The 23226-nt window shown below is 68.0% G+C and overlaps 3 protein-coding genes across 3 annotated transcripts in view; 1 reads left to right on the top strand and 2 right to left on the bottom strand.

Moving 5' to 3' along the window:
- Positions 1-328: 328 nt before the first annotated feature.
- CHLRE_09g397771v5 (uncharacterized protein) lies at positions 329-14620 on the top strand. The gene is made up of 11 exons (XM_043065859.1): positions 329-1757; positions 2128-2543; positions 2910-2975; positions 3324-3390; positions 3672-3844; positions 4220-5630; positions 5696-9052; positions 9201-9377; positions 9746-12301; positions 12480-12686; positions 12814-14620. The coding sequence occupies exons 1-11, from the start codon at positions 606-608 to the stop codon at positions 13843-13845; spliced, it is 10614 nt and encodes a 3537-aa protein (XP_042921311.1). The 5' UTR covers positions 329-605; the 3' UTR covers positions 13846-14620.
- Positions 14621-14712: 92 nt separating this feature from the next.
- On the bottom strand, positions 14713-19608 carry CHLRE_09g397808v5 (uncharacterized protein). The gene is made up of 8 exons (XM_043065861.1): positions 19117-19608; positions 18718-18800; positions 18400-18447; positions 18144-18221; positions 17778-17846; positions 16154-17464; positions 15803-16034; positions 14713-15677 (listed from the first exon to the last, which is right to left on the bottom strand). The coding sequence occupies exons 1-6, from the start codon at positions 19253-19255 to the stop codon at positions 16919-16921; spliced, it is 963 nt and encodes a 320-aa protein (XP_042921312.1). The 5' UTR covers positions 19256-19608; the 3' UTR covers positions 14713-15677; positions 15803-16034; positions 16154-16918.
- Positions 19609-20702: 1094 nt separating this feature from the next.
- CHLRE_09g397845v5 (uncharacterized protein) overlaps positions 20703-23226 on the bottom strand; it is a 6408-nt gene continuing 3884 nt past the window's right edge. The window contains exons 8-11 of the mRNA XM_043065862.1: positions 22997-23094; positions 22520-22675; positions 21577-22120; positions 20703-21283 (exon numbers count right to left, since the gene is read on the bottom strand). Of these exons, the coding sequence (XP_042921313.1) occupies positions 20861-21283; positions 21577-22120; positions 22520-22675; positions 22997-23094 (1221 nt within the window). The 3' untranslated portion in view covers positions 20703-20860. The remainder of the gene's footprint in view (positions 21284-21576; positions 22121-22519; positions 22676-22996; positions 23095-23226) is intronic.

Raw genomic sequence — 23226 nt, forward strand, 5'->3', positions numbered from 1 at the left:
CTGTACTTCCCATATATGAACACCATGTGATTCCAAGCCACTGCCACTGGGTGGCTGTTCGCTGACTGGCATGGGGGCCCGAGCCGGGCTGGGCCCGAAGTGCGACCGGCATCCTTGGGCAGGCTTGGCCGCGCCACCTCCACAACCAACCTAATGTTGTGCATGCGAGATTTGAGTAGTTTTGGCGAAAGGAATTGTGAAAATGCAGCGGCTGGGGTCCGGGCTTGTGAAGGGGTAGGTTCTCGGCACAGCGTGTAATACACAAGGTATGCCCGTTGCTGTAATTCAGAATGTAAACATACAAACACATTTGCAACTACATATGTACATGCTGGGGGAGTCCAATCTAGCTTTGCTGCACGTTTGAAGGAAGATTCACTTTACTTTGCACACGTCGCGAGGAAGTGCCTTTTCCAGTTGCGGACTTACTCGACATGTCAAACTGATAAGTACTGCATGCTAAACTAGTCCGGGCGGCTGTCAAGTTTTGGCGGCTCCATCTGGTCGTCGGCATCCCTCCGACGCAGCAAGCTGTGGCTCGCAGCGAGCCCCAGCGGCTGCCGACATGATAGATAGTAGGCCTTAAGAGAGAGTCACAAGTCGCAATGGTGTCGGGCCAGGCGCGAGCAAGCGGCGCAAACCCTCCGCCGAGTGCGACAACTGGCCAGGCGCGGCCGACCGCGGCCGCCCGGGCATGGCCACCCGGCCCCGCCACCGGCAGCTTCCTCCCACCCCCTGCGAGGTCAGGCGGCGGCCTTCGTGCCGCCTCCGCCACTTCCTTGCGTCTGTGGCCGCTGCCGCTGCCCCGCGCCAGCGGCCAGAGCAGCAGCAGCGGCAACTGCGGCGGCGGTGGGGGGCGTCACGCACACGTCGCCGGCGTCAGTGGCGCCAGCGCCGCGCTCGCGTCGGCGTCAGCATCAGCTTCGGCGGCGGCGGCGTCAGCGTCGGCTCCGCCGCAGGCGCCGCCGCTGCGTCGGCTTCTGCTGCTGTACGGGTGCGGCGGCGGCGCCAGGGCTGTGGGCGCTGCCACGGCGGCCGCGGGCGCAGCTGGCCCAGGGCCGCTCGGCGCTGCCTCCTCCTCCTCCTCCTGGGCGCGCGGTGCCGGTGCCGGCGCCGGCGCCGGCGGCGGTGCGGCATCCTGCGGTGGCTCGGCACCGTTCGTAACTCCAGCGCCTCTGGGGAGCCGGCTACAGCCTCATAGGGGGATGGCCCGCTCGCCGCCGTTACAGCTACTGCCGCCGGGCGCCTGCGCCGCGGTCGCCAGCCGCGGCCGCGGCGGCGGCGGCGGCGGCGCAGGAGGCAGGAGCAGCAGCCGCAGCAGGCAAGGAGGCGGTGGGGGCAGGCAGAGCAGCGGCAGTAGCAGCAGCGGCAGTGGTAGGGGCGGCGGCGGTGGCGGCGGCAGCGGCGGCGGACGCAGCGGCGGCGGTGGTGGCGGTGGCCGCGCTTCTTCTTCTGGCCGGGGAGGGCGGACTGGGTATGCCGGCCGGGGCCGGGGGCGGGGCCGGGGCCACTACAGCCACTACCAGCACCACCACCACCAGCACAGGGAGGCGGAGGCTGCAGCGGATGACTTCAACATGAACTATTTGGAAGGAGGAAGAAGAGCAGGCAAAGTGGGCCAGGCCAGTGGTGGTTTCGTCTCTTTCGGGTCGGCGGCATCGCAGACCAGCCGGGCCGGCGGCGGCGGCGGCCGCGGCGCAGCGGCCGGGCGCGCCACGGCTCGCAGCCTCATGGCCTGGTGGGATGGCTATGAGCAGGTGCGGGCACGTGTGTATGTGTGTGTATGTGTGTGTCTGTGTGTGTGTGTGTGTGTGTGTGTGTGTCTGTGTGTGTCTGTGTGTGTGCGCGCGTGTGTGTGCGCGTGTGTGCGCGTGTATGTGTGTGTTTGTTTGTTCATAACGTATGCTTCTGTGTGCAGCTGAGTGCGTGTTTGCCATTGTATGTGTGCTGGGACGGCATCAGAGAGGTCGTTTCCAACCCACATGCGGGGGTTGAGGTAACTCTGCTGTGGGACTGGGGGGTTTGGGTGAGCGCGGGGGACGTGTGTGTGTGTGTGTGTGTGTGTGTGTGTACAGCATGCTGTGTGTGTACGGTATGTGTGTATGACACCATTCTGCTGTACAACAGGAGGTGGAGGCTGCATCACGGGAGGAGGACGAGCGCAGGGCCGCCGCCGCTGCCGCCGCTGAGGCCGAGGCTGCGGCGGGATTGGCGGCGGAGGCGGCGGAGGCAGCGGACGCTGCAGAGGGCGCGGAGGGTGCGGAGCCTGCGAGCTCTGACGCTTTCCACGGGCCGGGTCTCGAGGGGCCGGAAGCCGCAGACGTAGCTACAGACGTAACCTCAGGAGCAGCAGCGGCGGATGCCTCTGAGGGCGCGGGGACCTATAAGGAGGCGGCCGCCGCCGCCGCCGCCGCCGCCGCCGCCGCGCGGGCAAAGGAGGAGGCGGAGTATGAGGACCCCAGCGCGCTTCCCGACTACGTGGACCCAGACCAGGAGCGGGACAGACTGCCGCTGGCTCGACTCAAGTCGCTGTACTACATCCGGTGCGTGTTTGTGGGTGCGTGTGCGTGTGCGTGTATGTGCTGGGCCACGTTTCGAAACCGCAACTGAGCGAGAGGGCCATGCGTGTTTGTGTGCCCGGCGGATGGGGGAACGCCGCGGTGGGTCCAGCCCTATGCGCCCCTGGCCCATGGCCGGCAACACGTGCTGCGTGTGCGCGTGTGCCCGCCCCCCGCACCGCCCCCCCGCGCCTGCCCCCCCCCCCCGCGCTCCCCCCCTCCCCACATGAGCGGCTAACCCCCCTGCCCCCTCACCCCCCCGACTTCACTTCTAGATTAATCATGAATGTACCCCCCCCCCCCAAAACATCCCTGCAACCCCCCCCCCCCCCCCTCCCTTGCCCCACACAGCTCCAAGGTCATCGCGCGGGTGACGGCCACGGCCGACTTGCGCCAGCTGGCGGAGGCGCTGGACTGGTGCGTGCGGGTGGTGTGGGGCCGTGGCTGTGTGGGGCCGGTGTGTGGCCGTGGCGTGTCACAACATGTGGTGTGATGTGGTGTGCCGCGTCCTTGTGTTGTGCTGTGTTGCGTTGTGTATTGTGTTCTGTGTGTCACGGGCGGTGTTGCTGGGTCCTGGTGAAAACGGCGGTGGGTGCACGGACCTGTCCTGGAGAGGTGGGTTGGGCCTCCCGGTGAGTCCTCGGTGCATTCCCGGTGAATCCGCAAGCGCGCATGCTGCCGCTGGCGTCACATTCACGCACTCTTGCACGCACTCCCACACGCACTCCCGACCCCCTGTACACATGCACTCCCCCCCACCCCCAGGTGTGTGCCGCTGATGGACCTGGTGGCGACCAAGGAGGCGCTGCGCATGATCCGCACCGCTGGCATGGTGAGGCACACACACAGAGCCCGAGAGTGTGTGTTAAAGAAGCACAAGGAAAACATTGCGCAAAGACAGTGTAGCCCTCCGCTCATTTGGTAACGACTTCGTCTGCAGTTTCCAGTGCATCCTGTACCGCGTTTCCAGGGGTTCCTGCGGGTTTCCAACCAGCGTTGCGACCCCCCACCACACACACACACGTCCTTAACTAGTCATGAGTGTGAACCCCCCGCCACACACACACACACACACACACACACACACACACACACACTCTCACACCCCCACAGAGCACGGCCGCCTACCCGCGCAACCGGCAGCTCATGTCGCGGCCGCGCTTCCTGGCCGCCTTCCACTTCGTGGCGGCGCGCCTGCTGGGGCTGCTGGCGCTATACGGCCCGGGCGTGTGCGACTGGGCCTTCCTGGTCACGGCGGTGGGCGGGCTGGCGGAGGGGCGCATCAGGTGGGTGCTCGGCAGCAGGAGCCCAGCAGCAGCAGCAGCGGCAGCAGCAGCAGCAGCAGCAAAATGCGGTGTCGGGTTTGTGTTTAAAGAGCACAAGGAATACAATACGCGCACGACGGTGAATGCGATGCAGGGTCGGCTTTGTGTGTGCGCGGGAGGATTTACGTTGGGAGGGTGCGGGGTTGGGGGCCTGAGGGTGCGCAGGCACTCCTGCACGGGACCTCGACTCGCGTGTCCCGTGGGAACTCTGCCGGCCCCTCTAGCGCACGCGCACACGCTCACCCGCCCACACGCCCACACGTCCACACGCTCACACGCACACACACGCTCACACACACGCACACGCTCTCAACACACACCCGCGCACACGCCCAGGAACCGGGAGCTGCTGCGGCTGCTGCACGACCGCGGGCTGGAGCTGGTGCGGGCGCACGTGGAGGCGGCGGAGGCGGCGGCTGTAGCAGCGGCGGTTGCAGCAGCGGAGGCTGCAGCGGGGGCCGAGGCGGCAAGGGCCGAGGCAATGGGGGCTGAGGCAGCCGGTGTGAGTGCAGAGCCGGCGGAGGCAGCTACAGCTCCGGAGCTCGACGTGTCAGGCACGGCGGCGGCTGGCCAGGAGGAGGCGGCTGTGGTGGGAGTGGAGCGTCCGTCAGCGGCAGTGGCCGAAATAGCAGCAGAAGCAGCTGCAGCAGCTGCAGCAGCTGCTGACGGGGCCAGTGGCAGCACAAGCGCCGGTGCCAGCTACACGCAGCGCCATGGGGCGGCGCGGGGCGCCGCGGCAGGGCCAGCAGTGCGGCGGAGGCAGGAGGGCGGCCAGGGCGGCAGTAGCAGTAGCAGTGGCAGTGGCAGTGGCAGTGGCAGTAGCAGCGCCGCCGCCGCTGATGGCGGCGGCGGGGGCGGCGGCATCACCCTGCGGGACCTGGTGTCGCGGCTGCTACTGCCGCTGCTACAGCTGGACCAGCCGCTGCACCCCGACTTCTTCGGCCTGGTGGAGCGGCTCCGGCTGCTACAGCCGCAGCTACAGCCTCACCCCGAAGCCGGCAGTAGCAGTAGCAGCAGCAGTAGCAGTAGCACCGGCGGTGGCAGTAGCAGTGGTGGGAACGGCAGTAGCATGCCCCTGTGGCAGCTGCGGGACATTCTGGAGCTGCACTTCCGGGCCGTCACGCCGCCGCCGCCGGCCTTGATGGTGGCGCTGCAGAGCAGCTGCGAGGAAGCTGCCGCCGAGCTGCGCGCGCGCGCGCGGGAGCTGCCCGGCGGCAGCCTCGGCAGCAGCATTAGCAATGGCAGTAGCCATGGCAGTAGCAGGGGTCCTGGCGGCGCCGACCAACAAGAGGCGGCTCTGGCGGGCACGGTTGCGTCGACACTGTACCTCCTCGGCCGGCTGACGGCGGCGCTGCGCTCCCAAGCAGCCGGGCCGGCTACTGCCGCTGCCGCTGCTCCTACTGCTACTGCCGCCACTACCGCTGGTGTCAGCGCGACTGCTACTGCCGCGCTGGACGTGGGCTGGACGCACGGTGTGCTTGAGGTGCTACAGCCGTGGCTCCCGGTGCTGACGCCGCTACAGCTGTCGGGGCTGCTAGCCACGGCGGTGCGGCTCGGCGCCACTCGGCGGCTGCTACTGCCGCCACTGCAGCCGCCAGTGGCGGCTGCACCCAACAGCAGCAGCAGCACCAGCAGTAGCAGCGGCAGCGGCAGTGGCAGTGGCAGTAGCAGCCGGGCCCGCTCGTTTGCCCGGGCGTACGAGGACGCGGTGTGTGACGTGATCTCTCGCCAGCCAACCGCCTACCAGGTGACGGTTGGAAACATCATTGACCTGGTCGACGGCATCGCCGCCGCCACCGCCGCCATCAACAGCGAGGCCGCAACCACCCCAACCGCCGCAACCAAACCAACCTTTGCAACCACCCCAACTGCCGCTCCATCATTACCATCAACGGCGGCGCCGCCGACCTGCCTGCCAAGCTGGTTTCGGAGGCGATGCGTCAGAGCTGCCGGCTGCTGCCGGCGCGGCCGGCGAATGCGCTGGCGGCGGTGGCGGACGCGGCGGCGGTGATACGCTGGGTGGCGCCGCCGGGCGGCTGGGTGGACGAGCTGTACGAGGCGGTGGCGGTACGGCTGCATGCCGCCGCCGCCGCCGCCGCCGCCGTCACGGAGGGACCGCCGACGGCGGCGCCGACCTTGGCAGCGGCCACCGTGGACGAAGGTGTGGAAGGCGTGGCTGCGACGGTGGCGGCGGCAACGACGGAATCCGTCCTGGATGCGGAGGACAGCTTTGGGGCCGCCGCAGCGCCAGATTTTGGCGTTCCAACCGCCGCCGCCGCTTACCCAACCGCCGCGCCGCCGCTCTCGTACGTGCGGCCGCCGCCGCCGCCGCACCCGGACCGCATGTCGGCCGCCGCTCTGCTCGCGCTGCTGACCGCGGGCCGACACCTGGCTCGCGTCGCGTCGCCGGCGCCCACGTCCGCAACCGCAACGGAATCCGCAACCGTATCGATAACGGCAACTGCGCTCCCATCCAGCACACAGGCAGGAGCCGTGGCGGCGGCGGCGGCGGCACAGCCACCACGGCTGCCGCCGCCAGCGCCGCCGCCGCCGCTGCCGCCGCCGGCGTTGGTAGGCGTCATGTCAGAGCAGCTGGCGGCGCGGCTGGCGGCGCAGCTTGGGGAGGTCCTAGCGGCGGCGGCGCCGTCGTCAGCGCTGGCGGCGGCGGCGCTGCCGCCACAGGCGGTGCCGGTTGGTCTGGCCCGGACCGGCGCCTGCGACAGCTGGAGCACGTACGTCGCGGCTCTGGCAGACCTGGCGGCGGCAGCGCCGCCGCCGCCAATGGCGGCGGCGCCAGAGCAAGCTCTGGCGGCGACAGCGGCATCGGGAGGCGGCGGTGGTTCTGGCCTGGCGGCGGCGGCGACGGCGGGGGCACGCGGCGCCGCTATGGAGCTGGTAGACAGGCTGTTGGGACAGCCGCCGCCCGCTGCTGCTGCTGCTGCTGCTGCTGCTGCTGCTGCTGCTGCGGCACCGGCTGCAGCCGCCCCAGCTGCTACTGCCGCTGCTGCGGCAGCGGCTAGCAGGCCTGGCTTCCGTGCCGGCGTGTTCGGAGTCAGGGGCGGCTGGGGCAGTCGCAATGGCAGCAGCAGCAACGGCAGCAGTAACAACGGCAGCAGTAGCAACGGCAGCAGTGGCAGTGGCATCAGCAGCAGCAACGGCATCAGCAGCAGCAACGGCATCAGCAGCAGCAACGGCAGCAGTAGCAGCGGCAGCAGCAGCAGCAGCAGCAATGGCAGCAGACCCAGCAACCATCATGGCGGTAAGGCCAAGGCGCCGTCGGCAGCGGAGCTGGCGGCGGCGCGGCGCTGTCGGCAGGTGGTGCTGGCGGCGGCGGAGCATGCGCTCGCACTGCAGCTCCAAGCCTACGCCGCCGCCGCCACGGCCGCCACAACAACCAGACCACCCGCAGCCGCCTCTCCTGCTGCACCAACCGCTGGCCACAGCACAGGCAGCACGCATGGCGCGCTTGACGCCGGACCCGCCTCGGGCCCCGACGCCGACCCAGAGGCAGCAGCGTCACGCCCCATTCCTGACGCTGGCGTAACCGCTGACGTCGATGCAACCGCCAGCCTTAGTCAGCACCAGACCATCAGCCGCCAACCGCCGCCGCCGGGCCAACCGATTCCGTTGGATCCCGACGTCGCCGCCGCCGACGGCGGCCTGATGGCGCTGGCGGCGGCGCTGCGGCGGCTGCTCGGGCGGCCGCCGGCGGCGGCGTGGTGGGCGGCGGCGGGCGCGGCGGCGGCGGCGCGTACGGCGGCGGCGGCGGCGGGGTTCCAGGCCTCTTGCTCGGAGCTGCATGCAGCTGAGGAGGCGGAGCGTAGGCGGGGTGCCGGGTGGCGGCCGCGGGGAGGGGCAGGTGCAGGTGCGGGCGCAGGTGCGGCAGGGGGTGGCTGGGGCCGGAATGGCAGTGGTGTGGCGGGGGCTGTGCCCGCGTGGGCGCCCGAGTCCCGGGCGCTGCACTCGCTGCGCCAGTCGCGCAGCGCGGCGGCGGTGCGGCTGCTGCGGTGCGCCACGGACCAGCTAGACCTAGCAGAGGCGGCGGCGGCGGCGGCGGCGGCGGCGGTAGCGGAGGTGGAGGCGGATGTGAGCGCATGGCACGTGCCTGCAGCCGCGCCGCAGCCTCACCTACAGCTGCTGCACCCGCCGCAGCAGCTACAGCCGGAGTGGTGGCGCGCTATGTCCTGGGCTGCGCAGCTGTCGCTGCGGGCCGCCTCCGCCTCCGCCGCCACCTCTAGTACCGCCGCCGCGGCCTCCAGTACCGGCGCCGCCGCCTCCAGGCACTCAGCGGCGGCCACGGCGGCCACTGCTACAGCCGCCCCCGCGGGGCTGTCGGTCGCCTTGGGCCCTCCTGCGGCTGCCGCTACTGCTGCTGCGCTGGTGACAGGGCATGACGGCAACGCGGCGCCGGCGCCGCCGGGGCAGCCGCAGCCGCCGCCGGCCGCGGACGCTAGGGAGGCTGTAGCAGACGTCGCGGTCCGCTACGCGCAGCACCTGGCCCGCTGGCTGGACCAGAGGCGGCGGCGGCAGCAGCAGCAGCAGCTGCAGCTGCAACAGCAGCAGGCGGCGGTGCATGCGATGAGGCCGGCAGTAGCTGGCGAGGAGCCCGGCAGTAGCACCCACGCGGCTGCTAGCGGCCTGGAGGAGGCGGCGCGGGAGGAGGCGGCGCAGGAGGCGGAGGCGGCTCAGGAGGCGGCTGTTGGGGTGATTCAGGCTCAGGCGGCGGTGGCGCAGGAGGCGGCGGCGGCTCAGGTGGCGGCGGCGGCGGCTCAGGAGGTGGCGGCGGCTCAGGCGGAGCCTGAGGCCGCGGACCCGCAGCCGCCCTCCCAGCCACACGTCGCAGCGGAAGCAGCGGAAGCAGCAGAAGCAGCAGTAGCCGCAGAAGCAACAGTAGCAGAAGCAGCAGTAGCAGCACCCCCCTCCCAGCCGCCTGAGCTGAGTCATCACGTCGGCTTCCTCATCTGCCTGTGCGAGGTGCTGCAGCCGGCGCTGGCGGCGCCGCAGCGGCAGCCGGCGGTGGCGGGGGCGGCGGCGTCGCCGCCTCCACCCAAGCCGTGGCGGCTGTCGGCGGTGGCGGTGGTGCGGCTGGCGGAGGTGTTGGCGCTCAGTCGCTTCCAGCCGCTGCGGTTCGCGGTGCTGGCGACATGGCCGGACGCGTACCTGGACCGGGTGAGTGGGAGTGAGAGCGAGAGGGAGGGAGAGGGAGATGTGGGTGGAGGGGGAGAGTTAGACCTTACCGTAAGGGGAAGACGTGCAGTGCACTTGATGCATGGATTTTGACATGCGCCTCTTGACCACCTGACATTTGCGATGCCAGGTCTCCGAGCTGCTCCTCCAGCAACAACAACAGCAGCAGCCGCTGCAGCCGCTACAGCCGGCGGCTGCTGCCGCGCTGCTGGCTCCCGCGGACGCGTGCATGCTGCTGCGCTGCGTGTCGAGCCAGGGATGGCGGCCGGGGGCGGAGCTGATGGATGGCCTGGCGGAGGCGGTCCAGGTGTGTTTGCGGGTGGGCGTGTGTGTGCGTGTGTGTGTGTGTGTGTGTGTGTGTGTGTGTGTGTGTGTGTGATGGTGGTGTGGGGGTGCCGTGTGGGGGTGCCGTGTGGGGGTGCAATGTGTTGGGGTGAGGGGGCAGGGGGCAGGGCGGTGGAGAGCGGCGGCGCACAATGGAGGAGGTGGGGATGGTGCACCCCAGGACTGCAGCAACATCTTCAACAGTACACCGAGACACTGAGGGGGGCAGGTTTGCAGTGCGTCTGCCAGCCGTCTAGGCAACCGGCATCTACTTGCTGGTGCGGTCCATGCTGCGACCCAAGTATAAACGTACACACGTTTCAACGTCATCATAATCAACTCCCCGAACAGGCGAACGGCGGGCTGGGGTCGCTGCGCGCCGCGTACGGCCCGGCGGCGCTCGTCCAGCTGGCGTCCTGGCTGTCGTACGCCCGCTTCCTGCCGTACGACCAGTGGGTGGACGAGCTGCTGAGTCAGCTGGAGCCGTGCCTGCAGCCGCAGCTGCAGCCGCAGCCGCGGCCCCCGGCGGTAGCTGCAGCACCAGAAGCAGCAGGAACAGCAGCAGGAGCAGCAGAAGGAGCAGGAGCAGGCGCGCCGCCGCCGCTGCCGCCCCTTGAGCTCCCGGAGTTGTGTGTGCTGGGGCACGCGCTCGGTGAGCTGGGCGTGGCGCCGCCGCCCGCCTGGTTGGAGCGGGCGCTGGCGGCGGCGGGCGACGCGGCTGTAGCAGCGGCGGCGGCGGCGGCGGGGCTGGTGCTGCTGCCGCCCGACGGCGGAGGCAGTTCTGGACCGGCGGATGCTGAGGGCCTTGTCGCCAGCTCGGCGGCATCGGCGGCATCGGCGGCGGCGGCAGCGGCGGTTGCGGCGTCTCAGCCAGGTGCAGCGGCGGACGGCGGTGCTACAGCCGGCCGCCGCAGCCTTTCGGACCAACTGTCGGGGATGCTGTGGCGGTGGTCGGCAGTAGCAGCTGCGGCGGCGGATGCCGCTGCCGCCGCCTCCTCCGCTGCTGCCGTCGCCGCTGCCGCTGATGGGGGCGGCGGGTCCGCTGCAGCTCCCGCGTCAGAAGCAGCAGCGGCAGCAGCAGCGGCAGCAGTAGCTGCAGCGGAAGAGGCAGCAGTGGTGGCGGCGGCGGCGCTGCGGTTCGCGGGGCAGATGGCGGCGGCGACGGCGCCCCTGTTACGGCGGATGGAGCCGCTGCAGCTGGTGCGGTGTGCGGAGGGTATGGCGGCGCTCGTGCAGTCGGCCGCCACCGCCGCCGCCGCCGCGGCCGCCGCCGCCGGCGGGGGCGCCGCCACTCCCACCATCGCCACCATCGGCAGCAGGCGCGGCGGCGGCGAGACAACGCAGGCTGCCGGGCCCGCAGCATTCGCGCGCGTGCCCTTCGGTTCCGACACGGCGGCACCGGGCAGCGCGACTGCAGGTGCGTCGTCCGCCGCCACCGCTACTGCCGCTGCGGCCGCCACCCCGCTGCCACCGCCGCCGCCACTGGTCGGTAGCTACAGCCTTTCCATGCCCGAGCTCGCGCTCAGCCAGGAGGCGGCTACAGCGGCTGCTGCTGCTACTGCTGCTGCTACAGCAGCTGCTACAGCCGCCGCGGGGCCTGTCGCCGAGGGCCATGCTACAGCCGTGGCGGCCTTCGAGTACGCTTTCCGTCGCGGCACTCCGGCGGCGCCTGCCCCAGGGGATAGCAGTAGCAGTGACAGTGGAAGTGGCAGTAGCAGCAGCAGCAATAGCAGTGGTGCGGCCGGGCAATTGCTGGAGAAGCCCGCTCCCCGCGTCGCCGCTGCCGCTGCCGCTGCAGCGCCTGGGGCCGGCACGGACGCCGCCGCGCCGGCGGCGGAGGCAGCGGCTGTGACTGTGCGGCGCCCTGCTACTGCTGGCTCTCCAGCCGCTGCCGCTGCTACAGCCGCTGCTGGTGGGCTGCAGGGCCGTCGCCGTCAACGGGGGGCGGATCTGGAACTGGATCTGGGCCCCTGGTGGCGCGAGTTTGAGAGCGCCACAGCCGCCGTCCTCCTCACGACACCGCCGCCACCACCACAGCCCGAGCCCGAGCACGGGTCACCGCCCCCGCTCGCCGCCGGCGACAACACCGCGGCGTCTGGGACATGGCCGAACACCCATTGGCAGCACCAGCAGCTGCACCAGCAGCAGCAGCAGCAGCAGCAGCAGCGGCGGCCCAGACCGCGCCAGCCGCCGCCGCCGCCGCCGCCGCGCGGCGGGCGGCGCGCGGCGCCGCACCCGCCGCCGCAGCTGAGCGGCTACAGCCTCAGCGTCACGCTGCGGTCCATGGCGGCGGCGGGCCACGTGCCCAGCCGCCACTGGCTGGCGCGCTACTGCCACCACACACAGCCGCTGCTGCTGCTACAGCCTGGCGGCGGCGGCGCCGCCGCTGTGGGAGCGGGAGTGGGTGCGGGTGCGGGTGCGGGTGTTACAGCCGGGTTTAAGCCGATTGCCCTGACCAGCACGCTGTGGGCTCTGGCACGCATGGGCATCTCCTTTCAAAGCGGCAGTAGCTACAGCGCCAGTAGCAAGAGCAGTGGCGGCAGTAGCAGTAGTAGCGGCGGTGGCGGCGGCGGCGGCGGCGGCGGCAGGGGCGGCAGCACTGACCCTGGCAGTAGCGCCGACGACGCGGCGACGGCGCCACCGGCGGCGCTGCGGCCGTGGCTGGAGACAGCACTGGAGGCGCTGGGTGCCGTACTGCCGTCCTGTTCAGGCACAGACCTGCAGTACGCCACATGGGCGCTGGCGGCGCTGGACTGCCCTCCGCCCGCCGGCTGGCTGCTGCGGTACGAGCGCTGTACGGCAGCGCGGCTGCCGTACATCGGGGCCCCGGCGCTGCTGTACAGCCTGTGGGCGTACGGCAAGTTCGGGCACGCGCCCAGCGGGCAGTACATGGAGCTGGCGCTGCAGGTACGGCGCGGCGCGCGGTACAACTGAGGGAAGGGGACCGAAGGGAAGGGATGAGAGGGAAGGGAGAGAAAGGCAGAGAACTTGAAAGGGAGAGAACTTGAACAGCAGATGCTTTCAACATCACGCCAGCAGTCATGCACTCGTGCCTGCTGCCCGCTATGCCTCCGACACGCCGCAGGTCCTGCGGCCCAGCCTCAGCGGCAACCCCGCACCCGCGCTGGCGCCAGCGTCCGGCCCCGCGGCGCCTCCGCCTGCTGCTGCTACTGCCGGTGCTACTGCCGCTGCTACTGCCGCTCTGGACGGTCACGGGCTGTGCCTGCTGCTGCACTGTCTGGCGCTGCTGGACTACCTGCCGCCCGATGACTGGATGGAGGAGTACCTGCAGGTGCGCGGGGGGGGGGGGGATGGGGTGGGGGGGGGGATGGCGGTGGGGTCGGGGTTACATGCATGCTTCCTTAACCTTATCCCTCCGTTCTTCATACGTCCTCCACCCCCAAAAACCAAATCCGCAGGCGCTGCTCCGCGAGCTGCCCCGCATCACGCCCACCGGCCTCACCATCGCCCTGCGCGCCGCTGCCAACCTGCAACTGCCGCTGGCGCCGGCGGCGGCGGAGGCATGGCTGGCCGCCGCCGCGCGGCTGCTGCCGCCGCCGGGCGCCTACGCCGCCCCGCTGATGACGTCAGCCGGCGGCGCTGGCAGTAGCGGGACTGGCAGTAGCGGCACTGGCAGTAGCAGGTGCTTCACGGAGCAGCAGCTGGAGACGCTCATGTCGGCGCTGGTGGACCTGCCGCCCGGCGTGCTACAGCCGCTGCAGCCGCTACAGCCAGATGATGACACTGAAGACGGTACGGCCAGTGACGGTACGGCTCGTGACGGTACGGCAGGTGGTGCCGGCGAGCTGCTGCGGCAGTTCCTGTACGCCGTGGTGGCGGCGGCGCCCGACAACTTCAAGATCGCCAACTTCTACCGCATGCTCACTAGCGGCAGTAGCAGCACTGACATTAGCAGCAGCAGCAGTGGCGGCAGTAGCAGAGGCAGTAGCAGAGGCAGTAGTAGAGGCAGTGTTAGTGGCGCCGGCCGTGGCAGTGATGACACGAGCAGTCATGGCAGTAGCAGCAATGGCGTAGCCGGGCATGGTGGCAGTAGCAGCGGCAGGCGCGGCGCGGTGCTGCCGGTAGGCGGCGGCGCGGCGGCGGCGTCTGCGGCGGCGGCGGCGGTGGCGGCGGTGGCGGCGGTGGCGGCGGCACCTGTCGGAGCGGGGGCGGGAGGTCAGCGTGCCGGCACACGAGGGGCTGGCGGCGCCCGCAGACTGGTCGTCCGCGACGGCCCCGGCGCCAGCACCAACGGCGGCAGCAGCAACGTTGGCGGCAGCGGCAGTAGCAACGTTGGCGGCAGCGGCAGTAGCAGCAGCAGCTATGCCGAGGGGCAGCGGGTCGGGAGGAGGCGGGGCCCACACCGCGACGTCCCCGCCGCGGGCGGAGGCGTGGTGGTGGTGGCAAGGCCGGGCCTGCGAGGCCGCGGCGAGCAGCGCGCGGCTCTGTAGGCTGGTGCGTACCGTGGTAGTGGCGGCGGTGGTGGCGGCGCAGACACGGGGTGCCGCCACTACAACCAGATGGCGGCACGGGTTATGGCGGCCGCAGCAACGGCCACAGCAGTAATAGATGGGCAATGCTCCTGCCTACCAGGCACAGTCGGCAGGTACTCGCGCTGCACCGCATTGTCATGTAGCGGTCTCAGGTGCCAGCAATGCCGGGACTGAAACTGGTACTGGCTTAACTGTCTTGTTTGACGCACGCACGGTGCGACGTGGGTACGTAATCTTACGGTTGGTTGGCGTGCATGATTTGGCATGGGGTTCAGGCTGAACCGTTCAGCAGCAGAGGCCGAGAGAGAGAGCCGATGCAACCACAGGTAGATCTGTTACGTGCGCATGTATGTTGCGTTGCGTTTGGCGGTGGGACGGTGGGCTCAAGAGCTGGGGAGAGGGGGCAGCGCCTGCACGCGTGTCGTAATTACCCTAGGCACTGCCAGCTTGCGTGGTGGGGCGGGGAAATGGTGATGCGGGCTCGGCCGGAACGGGTCCCACACCTGTACGGGATGGAACTGTAAGAATGAAAGGCCATGCGATATGGGCTTTCAAGGTTCAAGTGGCAGGACGGCATGCCCCAGGCATGAGGTGGTTCGGTGAAAGCAAGAGCTGGTTGCTTGGCGTGTGCGGGAGGCGTGGCGTGCCTTGCTGCCTCCGAAGGGAAGGCATGCAGCCGAAACGGCGTCCGCACGGCTTCAAGGTACACGGGCATCAGAAGCACTCAGCGTCTGTGCGTTCAGCCGTGGTTGGGCAGCTTGTCCCGGCTACACTACAGCCCTGCCCTCCACCCGTTTGTGTGGAACGTCGGCCCTCACCCCCGCGACTGTTTCCTTACGGGATTGGGTCAACGTTAACCCCCACCCCCTGATGCGCATGTACGCTTTGTGCACTCGTGCATACTGGTCTTCAGGAAGCAGGCTGCAGGCTCCGAGCCTCGGCAGCCCTCCCTCCCCACCGGAACTCCTAGATCGCATGCGCCCTCGGGCTGTAGCAGCGTAGCACGCATTTTGGCAGTGGTTCTGCGAGCGGGTTGAGGGCTCGAGGCTTGAGGGATAGGCTTCCGCCATAGGAAAGGCTCCTCTGTTCCGCCCATCCGCTTCCTCCCCCGTGCCCGGCCAGGCCCGGCGTCATGCCTGCCCCAGCGCGTGTGTCTTCTTCAACTGCCAAAGCACCAGGTGACATCAAAACGTCCGCGATGCGTACGCCATCCCGCTCGGGCGTCACCTCATTGGGATGTGATTGCAGTGGCTTGCGACCACGCTGGACGCGCGCTGCACGTCAATGTACGACAGGCCTAAGCATAGGCAAAAGTATCGAGACCAGGTTTCGATCCTGGGACCTCGGGGTTATGAGCCCCGCACGCTTCCGCTGCGCCATCTCGATGCGGTGTGACATTTCATGTATTTATAACAAATATATACCTTCATTTTGAGGCATCGAGCATAAGGATGTGACCCGTGTTTCGCGGTGTGATGGTCGCGGCGGGTAAACGTGCGGGTTAACCCGGTAAGGGACCGCCTGGATTACTCACTCCTTTCGCCACGTTTCACGACATGAGGGCAAGGGCCACGTTTGCATTGCTTGGTGCGATCCGTAGGATAGTAGAGGCTAGCTTTTCGCCGGGTGCCTACTGCCTACACTGCCCGCTCCTACCCAGCCAACGGCGTTACGGCCAACCCCTGTTCCCAGCCCCGCAGCTGCCGCCGCAACCCCTGCGGCTGCGCTGCGTTCCAAGGATGAAGTTGTAGCTCTGATTGTCGGCTGATCCGTGAACCCGGTAAGTCATCCTGTAAGGGACCGCCAGCAGTACTCATTCATTCATATGTCCAGCATGCGATCGACAAGCAGCGGCAGCTGTCAACTGAGTGCGTGGCGACCTAAGCCGGGAACTTGGCCAGGACCTCGGCCTTACCGGCTGGATTCAGGGTCGGCGGGGGCGGAGGGGGCCGCCCCGTTGCGGGGCCCGCATATCCGCCTCGCACCACCACTAGCGCCCGGGTCGGTCAAGTCCGTCCGTGATCAGGGTGGTGCCCGTGCATGTGACGCAAAGGGCTGTCACGACCGCGTGTGGCGCAAGGCGTCGCAGAGCCACAATCACGACGGGTCCCGCTTCCAGGTGGCTGTCCGCCTGGAGACACCCCTCCCTGCACACGGCATGTGTGTCCGCGCCCACCCCATCACCCATCAGCCCCTGTCGGCCTGGCCAGCTGGCCCCGCCCCAGCAGCTGCCGCCGCGGCGCCGCCCCCCTCCCTGCGGCCCTGCCCTGAGGAGTAAGGACGCAGTGGTTCCAATGAGTGGGGATCGCATGCTGGGAGGGCACTGGCACAATCAGGGCCACCGCCTCACCGGCGGCGTGCGGCCCATCCCCCTCGCTGCCCCATAGCCGTTGACGACGGCACTGCTGTGCAGCTAACCAGCGTGAATGAGCAGCGCGACCGCCTTCACACTGCCTATGTGGCACCATGCCAACCGTTCATCCACGCCGCAAGTCAGGTCTCGCACCCCCACTCAGCTACCGTACTCCGACGCCGGCACGCAGCTGCTATCCGACCAAGACCCAGGCCTGTCTCGGCCTCAAACCCCCTTCACGTCGCAGTTCGTTCCCTGCACGGCAATCCTCAGTCCTCTAATTCCTCAGCCAGGGCTGAGGCAGCTTTCCAAGTTTCCAGTTTCCAGGGCGTCTTAGGCGCATGCACCATTTTTATGCGAGCAAAATCAAAGTTCAGGACAATCGCCATGAAAATACATAATGACCAAAAGGGTATGCGCATGAATCAAGAGCCAACCCACCATCGACATCCTGCACCTGGTCGCCGCGGAGACCAAAGCTGACAGTGCATGCACCATTCCAATGATCCACGGGACGCCGTAGACACCGCCGCCGAGCTCCAGAGCGCCAAAGCTCCAAGGCTCCAGAGCTCCTGGCCAGCTAGTCGCCGCTAGAGTGCGAGTGCCCTGCTTGCACACGCCGCCACTGCTGCTGCAGCCGGCTGCTGCAGCCGCTGCTACAGCCTCCCCCTCAGCAGCCTAGTTGCCACTCAGCTGCGCCGGCACGCGCGCCCCACCGCCGCCGCCACCGCCTGCCCCTTCCCCTGCGCCCCCGCTCCCGCCCGCAGCCCCCAGCGCTGCCTCCATACCGCTGCCCGCCTTCCCCCGCTCCACTGCCTCCGCCACCGCCTCGCCGCCCCTCCTCCCCTCCTGCTGCCCGCCCCGCAAGCCCTGCACCTCGGTGCCCTGCTGTGCCCCCTCCTCCTCCTCAAAACCCCGGCCTCCTCCTCCTCCTCCTCCTCCTCCTCCTCCCCTTCCCCCTCCGCCCTCCCTTCCCCATCCGCCCTCCTTCCCCTCCGCCCTCCCCTCCTTCCCCTCCTTCCCCTCCTTCCCCTCCTCCCCCTCCTCCTTCCCCTCCTCCTGCTCTTGCTTCTTAGCGGCCAGGTACAGGTTGGCCGCCCGGCGGCCCACCCAGGCCGCCAGGCTGAGCGCCAGCGCGATGAGCGACAGCACCACGCCGCCAGCAATGCCCACCAGCACCCAGATGTGGTAGCGGCGGCAGGTGTAGCCCACCACCATTAGCACCTGGCGGCGGCCGGGAGGGGGCGCGGGGTGGGGGTGGGGTTGGGATGAAGAGGGGGAGGAAGAGGGGGAGGCTGAGGGGGCTGAGGGGGCTGATGAGCGGCGTGCGGGTGCATGTGCGGTGCAGGATGGAGAGGGTCCAGAGGATAGGAGGGAGGGGAGCGGTGTAGTGGGGTAACTAAGTCCCCCACCCCCGGCCCCTGCCCCCCCTCAACCCGCCCCCCCTCAACCCGCCCCCGCCCCCGCCCCCGCCCCCGCCCCCGCCCCCCGCCCCCTGCCCCCCCCCTCAACCCGCCGCCGCCCCCCGCCCCCGCACCTCGATCACGACCAGCAGCACCGAGGTGGTGAATATGAAGGGGATGGCCAGCAGCACCCGGATCCAGTCCTGGGGTAGGGAGGGGAGGGGCCAGCCTGCCGGCATCAGAGCTATAGCGCGTTCCGAAGCCGGAGGAGAGATCGGCGTGGCATGGGGCCAATCGCAGTGCTGCTGGGCTGTGGCATGGCTGTGGCATGAGTGTGGCATGGCATGACATGGCTACCCACACCAGGGATGCAAACGTAGGAATGCATTTCGGTGCAGGGCTTGGTTGCGTCGGGCATTTGGTTGAATGTCGTTCATGGCAGCTTGGCCCCGGCGAGCCAGCTCGCTAGCTCGCTAGCCGCTCACTGCGGTGTCGCTCACCCTCAGGAATTCCTTGATCCCCTCCCGCGTGAACACATGGTCGATGTAGATGTAGAACAACGAGGTGCAGATGATCACCTGCAAGGGTGCAGGGGCAGGGGCAGGCATGCAAGCGAGTCGATGCCGGGTTGTTGTAAGGAGCACGCGTGGGCGCGTGCGTGTGCATGTGCGTAGCAACACCCGCGCCCTATCCCCTCACCCCTCCCCTCCCCCCCCCTCCGCTCCCCTCCCCTCCCCTCCCTTTCCCTCCCCTCACCGCAATGTTGGCCATAAAGGCCAGGAAGGACACGTACAGCAGCCCCACCTGCAGACGTGTAACGTCGTGTGTGTGTGTACCGAGAGAGAGTGTTTGTGAAAATGTGTGTGTAAAACAGTGTGTGTGTGTGTGTGTGTGTGTGTGTGTGTGTGTGTGTGTGTGTGCAGTGAGCGCACCCGCGCCCAGCTATCATCATGCGTGTCCACAGCTGGCCCCTTCTGTCCGCCCGCTTGCCCACCCATCCGTCCCCATCCCCACACCCAACCCACCATCACCCACACCCACCATCATACACCCAACCCACCACCACGCACCCACCATCCATGCATTGGTCCACACGTCAATGCTCGTGTCCAGCCCCATCGTGGACTGGGCGCTGAGGGGGGGAATGATGGACACGCCTGGGGGCAGGGGGGCGGGTATGTGTGTGGCTTGGCTGGCATTGTCTTCCGAGTCCAAGTTTTGTTAGCAGAGTGCCATCTTATCTCATCTCATCTCATAAAGTCAGCTTGCGCTTTCAGCTTATGCTGGTGCGGTGTCAGCGCTGTGTTGTATAAGGTGCCGGGGACCCTCCTGAACCAGCCCGGGCTGCCCAGCGACACAGTACCAGCATTAGTGCGACCCTGAGATGGGTAGGCGGCGCGTGTCGGCTGCCCCGTTCCACACGCCACCCCGCACCCGCACCCCGCCCCCTGCCACGCACGGCTTTGCACGCACCCGCCAGCAACGCGCTGACGACGCCGAGCGTGGCCCAGCCGGATTTGCAGCGCTCTCGGATTTCGGGCACGGGCGTGGTGAGCGCCATGGTGACGTACGTGTTCATTCCCGAGAAGATGCCTTCTTTCCAGCCCAGCATCGCCATAATTTCCCGTAACGTCAGCAAACGCGAGTCACCCGCCTCCAGAACTCTGTCGCTGGCCTTGCCATGTGAGCTGTCGTCTTCACCGGGCTGCTCTATTGTGCTGTTCGCGTCGCCATTTATGGGATGCACTCGTTGGCCCCGTGACTTCAACATCTGAGCAGGGCTTGGGTAAGCGGGTTTGTGTGCCCGCATTCCCGAGTCAAGCGGTGCCCCAAATGGACTCGACCCGCATGAGTGTTGACCTTCAATAATGCAAATTTAAAACAGGAAAAAGACGCGAGAGCAAGTCACGCCCGTTTGTGAAACTTTTATGAATGAGGTCTGTGTCGGACGGGTTTAGGGTCGGTTAGCCACTACCTGTAAGGATTAAGGAATGCCAATAAATTATAAATATGATACGCACTGAGAGTCAGGGAGCGAAGAGAATTGAAGGCATGGGCACGCGTCTGCCAGCGGCTGCCCGATCTCCGCGTCCCAGCAGCTGTGGTTCCTGCATCTTTGAGCTCCACGGATGCAACCCTGTTTCGCTTCCCAGGGACCAAGGGCGCGGCGCCCTAGACAGGCAGCAGCATACGGATGCAGCAGGCGCGGCTAGGGGCGTCCCTGGCATTGCCCCCATCTGCCCCCATCAGCACCATGCCACCATCACGCCACCAACAGTGCTCGTATCTTCCATCTACACTGTAGAAATGTGCCCAAAATCCGCCGAAGGCGGAGAAAAATTTTTGGGTTTGGGTGCCGCGCATCTACGCAGGTGTAGACGTTTTTGGCCGGTTTTGGCGCAAAAATGGGGAAGCGCAGTCGTTTTGGGGGGCTTGGGGGCCTAAGTGTAGATGCCGCGGTCAGGGTCATCTACGCATGTGTAGATGCCGGGTGCCTGAGGGCATCTACAAGATACGAGCACTGGCCACCAATGAACAAATCTTGGTCGCCTCAGGGGCTGCCTGGGGCCAAGTCAGCAGCACTCAGCCCCGCAGTCCTACCCCATAATCAAATCGGCGTCACTGGCCCGTGCCCTGCGCACCTGACCAGCGCTCGCTGCGCTCCAGCGGTTTGCCACTTTGCCTTGGTGGGACTGTGGGAACCGGTCCATGGACGGGCGCAGTGGCGCACGGGCTAATACGCCGTCGTCCCACATGTAACCTCTATTCGCTAATACGCGCAGACCTGCATCAGCTGACTGTTGTCAGGTCCAGTGCCCACTGTTCGATCCACCCAGCGTGGGGATGCCAGCACCAGCCAGTGCACCCTTGGCGTCTGGGCGTTCTGGCTGCAGGGCAAGGCCGCAAGGACGGCACCATCACCCCAAAAGGCCCATGTCTGCCGCATTTGGAGGGACTTACTTGCGGCGCACTGGGCGGGCGGGGAGCCGGGTACAGGCCGTAGCGGCGGGACCAGCAGTATGTCCAACCCCAATAATCCCGTGGCACACATGGCTGCGCGCATGATCAGTTTACATGCCGAGTCTAGTCGATTTGGTGGCCAATCCCACTTGCCCCTTCAGCAATCACCAACGCGCAATCAACCGCCCTGCCAAGCCCCGCACCTGTCTACAGCAGCCCTGCTGGCCCCAAGTCCGCCCACCCCGCTCCAAACATCTCACAGAGCCAGGGACCGCCTCACGCCCGCCTGCAGCTGCAGCAGCGGCGCCAGGGCCCGAGTGACATCTGCCCCCGCCGCCTCCGCCCCGGCCGCCCCAGCCGCCTCCGCCTCCGCCCCAGCTGCCACTGCCCCATTTGCTGCCCCAGCTGCCTCTGCCTCTGCCACTGCTGCTGCTGCTGCTGCTGCTGCTGCTGCTGCTGCTGCTGCTGCTGCCGCCACCGCCTGCAACTGCTCCATCAGCGCTGCCCGCTCTCCCTCTAGCTCTGCTGCCCCTGCCGCGCCCCCTGCTGCTGCCCTCCCAGCCGCCGCCGGCCCCACCTGCCCCTCCCCCTGCCCCTGCCCCTGCCCCAGCTGCCGCCGCCGCATCCACGCCGCCATGTCCGCCGCCCGCCGCACCACCGCCGCCGGCACACCCGCCATCTGCAGCCGCGGGCAGGTGGGAGGTGGGAGGCGGGAGGTGGGAGGCGAGGGGTGGGAGGTGGGGGGTTACATTCATGATTAGTTAAGGAAGTGGGGGGGGTTTGGGAGGTGGGGGCCCGGCACGGACACGAAAGACACACGGGAAGGGGGAAGGATTGCCACAATCACTACCAGTACTGCACCCATCACGCTCAAGAGGCAATTCAGGAATCCAGCCTTCCGCTCCCACATCCAATACCAGACCAGGCCAGACCCCAGACCAGACCCCAGACCAGACCCCAGACCAGACCCACCTGCGCCACATTGAGCCCGAAGCTCTCGTCCGCCGCGCCCCGCCGCAGCTTGTACAGGAACGTGATGCGGGGCGCGCCGCCGCCGCCGCCACCGCTACTGCCGCCCGCTGCGCTGCTACTGCCTCCGCCGCCAGCGGCAGCAGCGGCAGAAGTGGCATCAGCGGCAGTAGCAGCGGCCTGGTCTCCCTCCTCGCCCTCCTCCCGCACGAAGGCCATGTGTGTGGCCACCACCAGTGGCCGCAGACGGCGGCGCCGCAACCCTGCCGCCACCGCCTCCGCCTCCTCTTCCCCCATCCCTTCCTCTTTCACCTCCACCTCCTCCTCCTCCTCCTCCTCCTCCTCCTCCTCCTCCTCCTCCTCCTTCTTCTCCTTCTCGCTGTCCACCTCCATGGCAGTAGCACCAGCCCCGCCGCCGGCGCCGCCTCCGCCTGCGACCGTGTCCGCCGCCGCCGCCGCCTTCAGGGTCCTCCCCCTCCTGCTCCCCCCGTCTGTGGCGAACTCGGCCGCAATCTCGGGGTAGTGTGTGACGAACAGCGTCAGGCACCTGCAAGTGTGTTGAATTTGTAAAGCACAGCATCATTGAATGATGATGATACGGTCCACAAATGCAATGCTTCTACGAGTGGACACAATGTCAGCAACCAGAACGACGACTGCCTGAAGCACCGCGGGGTGAAACGTGAGGAGGAGGCCGCGGTGCTGCACCAGAGCGGGGGAGGTGGTGGCAGCATGACACGGGTGTGTGTGTGTGTGCGTGTGTGTGTATGTGTGTGTGTGTGTTAAAGAGCACAAGGAAAACGTTGCGCAAAGTGTGTGTGTGTGTGTGTGTGTGTGCCATAGCCGCCACATCCTGACAACACACACATGTGCGCACATACACACACCCACACCCACACCCACACCCACACCCACACACACACACACTCCCCCCACCCACCCACACCTGTTGACGTGCAGCAGCTGACTCAGCACCGCGCCCGCCACCGCCACGCCGTCGTGTGTGGCCGTGCCGCGGCCCAGCTCGTCGCACAGCACCAGGCTGCGGCGGTCCGCGGCGGACAGCAGACCGGCCGCGTCGGACATCTCCTCAAAGAAGGTGCTGCAGGCGTTAGGTGGCGGTGGAGGTGGGCGGGGGTGGGCGAGGTTGGAGGTGGTGAATAAGGAGGGTTTAGCCTTTTTCCTGTGTGTGACACACACCGAGATGAAAGCAGGTCCCGGCAAGCCAGCTCGGTACCGGCACCAACAGCACACGGGGCCCTGTCCCATCTTTCTCATATCCCCACCCACCCACCCACCCACCCACCCACCCAGCCACCCACCCACCCACCCAGCCACCCACCCACCCACCCACCCACCCACCCACCCACCCACCCACCCACCCACCCACCCACCCCCACACGCGCAACCCCCCACCCCCCACCTGCGGCCCATGAGTATGTTATCGCTGGCGCCCATGCGACAGTGCACGCCCGCGAACACACGCAGCGTCAGGCGGTCCGCCGGCACGTAGCTGCCCACCTGCGCGGGGAGAGTGTGGGAGTGTGGGAGCGCGCGTGTGTGTGTGTGTGTGTGTGTGTGTGTGTGTGTGTGTGTGTGTGTGTGTGTGTGTGTGTGTGGTGGTCGGGTGTGTGTGTGTGTGTGTGTGTGTGT

The sequence above is a fragment of the Chlamydomonas reinhardtii genome, chromosome 9 (genome assembly GCF_000002595.2).
Source record: "Chlamydomonas reinhardtii strain CC-503 cw92 mt+ chromosome 9, whole genome shotgun sequence".
Taxonomy (NCBI): Eukaryota; Viridiplantae; Chlorophyta; class Chlorophyceae; order Chlamydomonadales; family Chlamydomonadaceae; genus Chlamydomonas; species Chlamydomonas reinhardtii.

What these genes read in the sequence shown, in the direction of transcription:
- CHLRE_09g397808v5 (XM_043065861.1), bottom strand. Translation starts at nt 19,255, where the DNA reads ATGCTGGGCTGGAAAGAAGGCATCTTCTCGGGAATGAACACGTACGTC. An exon ending in TGTGGACCAATGCATGGATG is followed by an intron (nt 18,448 to 18,717) that starts GTGGGTGCGTGG and finishes ACACGTCTGCAG; the next exon opens with GTGGGGCTGCTGTACGTGTC. An exon ending in TGCTGCTGGTCGTGATCGAG is followed by an intron (nt 17,465 to 17,777) that starts GTGCGGGGGCGG and finishes GGCCGCCGCCAG; the next exon opens with GTGCTAATGGTGGTGGGCTA.
- CHLRE_09g397771v5 (XM_043065859.1), top strand. Translation starts at nt 606, where the DNA reads ATGGTGTCGGGCCAGGCGCGAGCAAGCGGCGCAAACCCTCCGCCGAGT. An exon ending in CTGGCGGAGGCGCTGGACTG is followed by an intron (nt 2,976 to 3,323) that starts GTGCGTGCGGGT and finishes CCCCACCCCCAG; the next exon opens with GTGTGTGCCGCTGATGGACC. An exon ending in CTGGCGGAGGGGCGCATCAG is followed by an intron (nt 3,845 to 4,219) that starts GTGGGTGCTCGG and finishes GCACACGCCCAG; the next exon opens with GAACCGGGAGCTGCTGCGGC.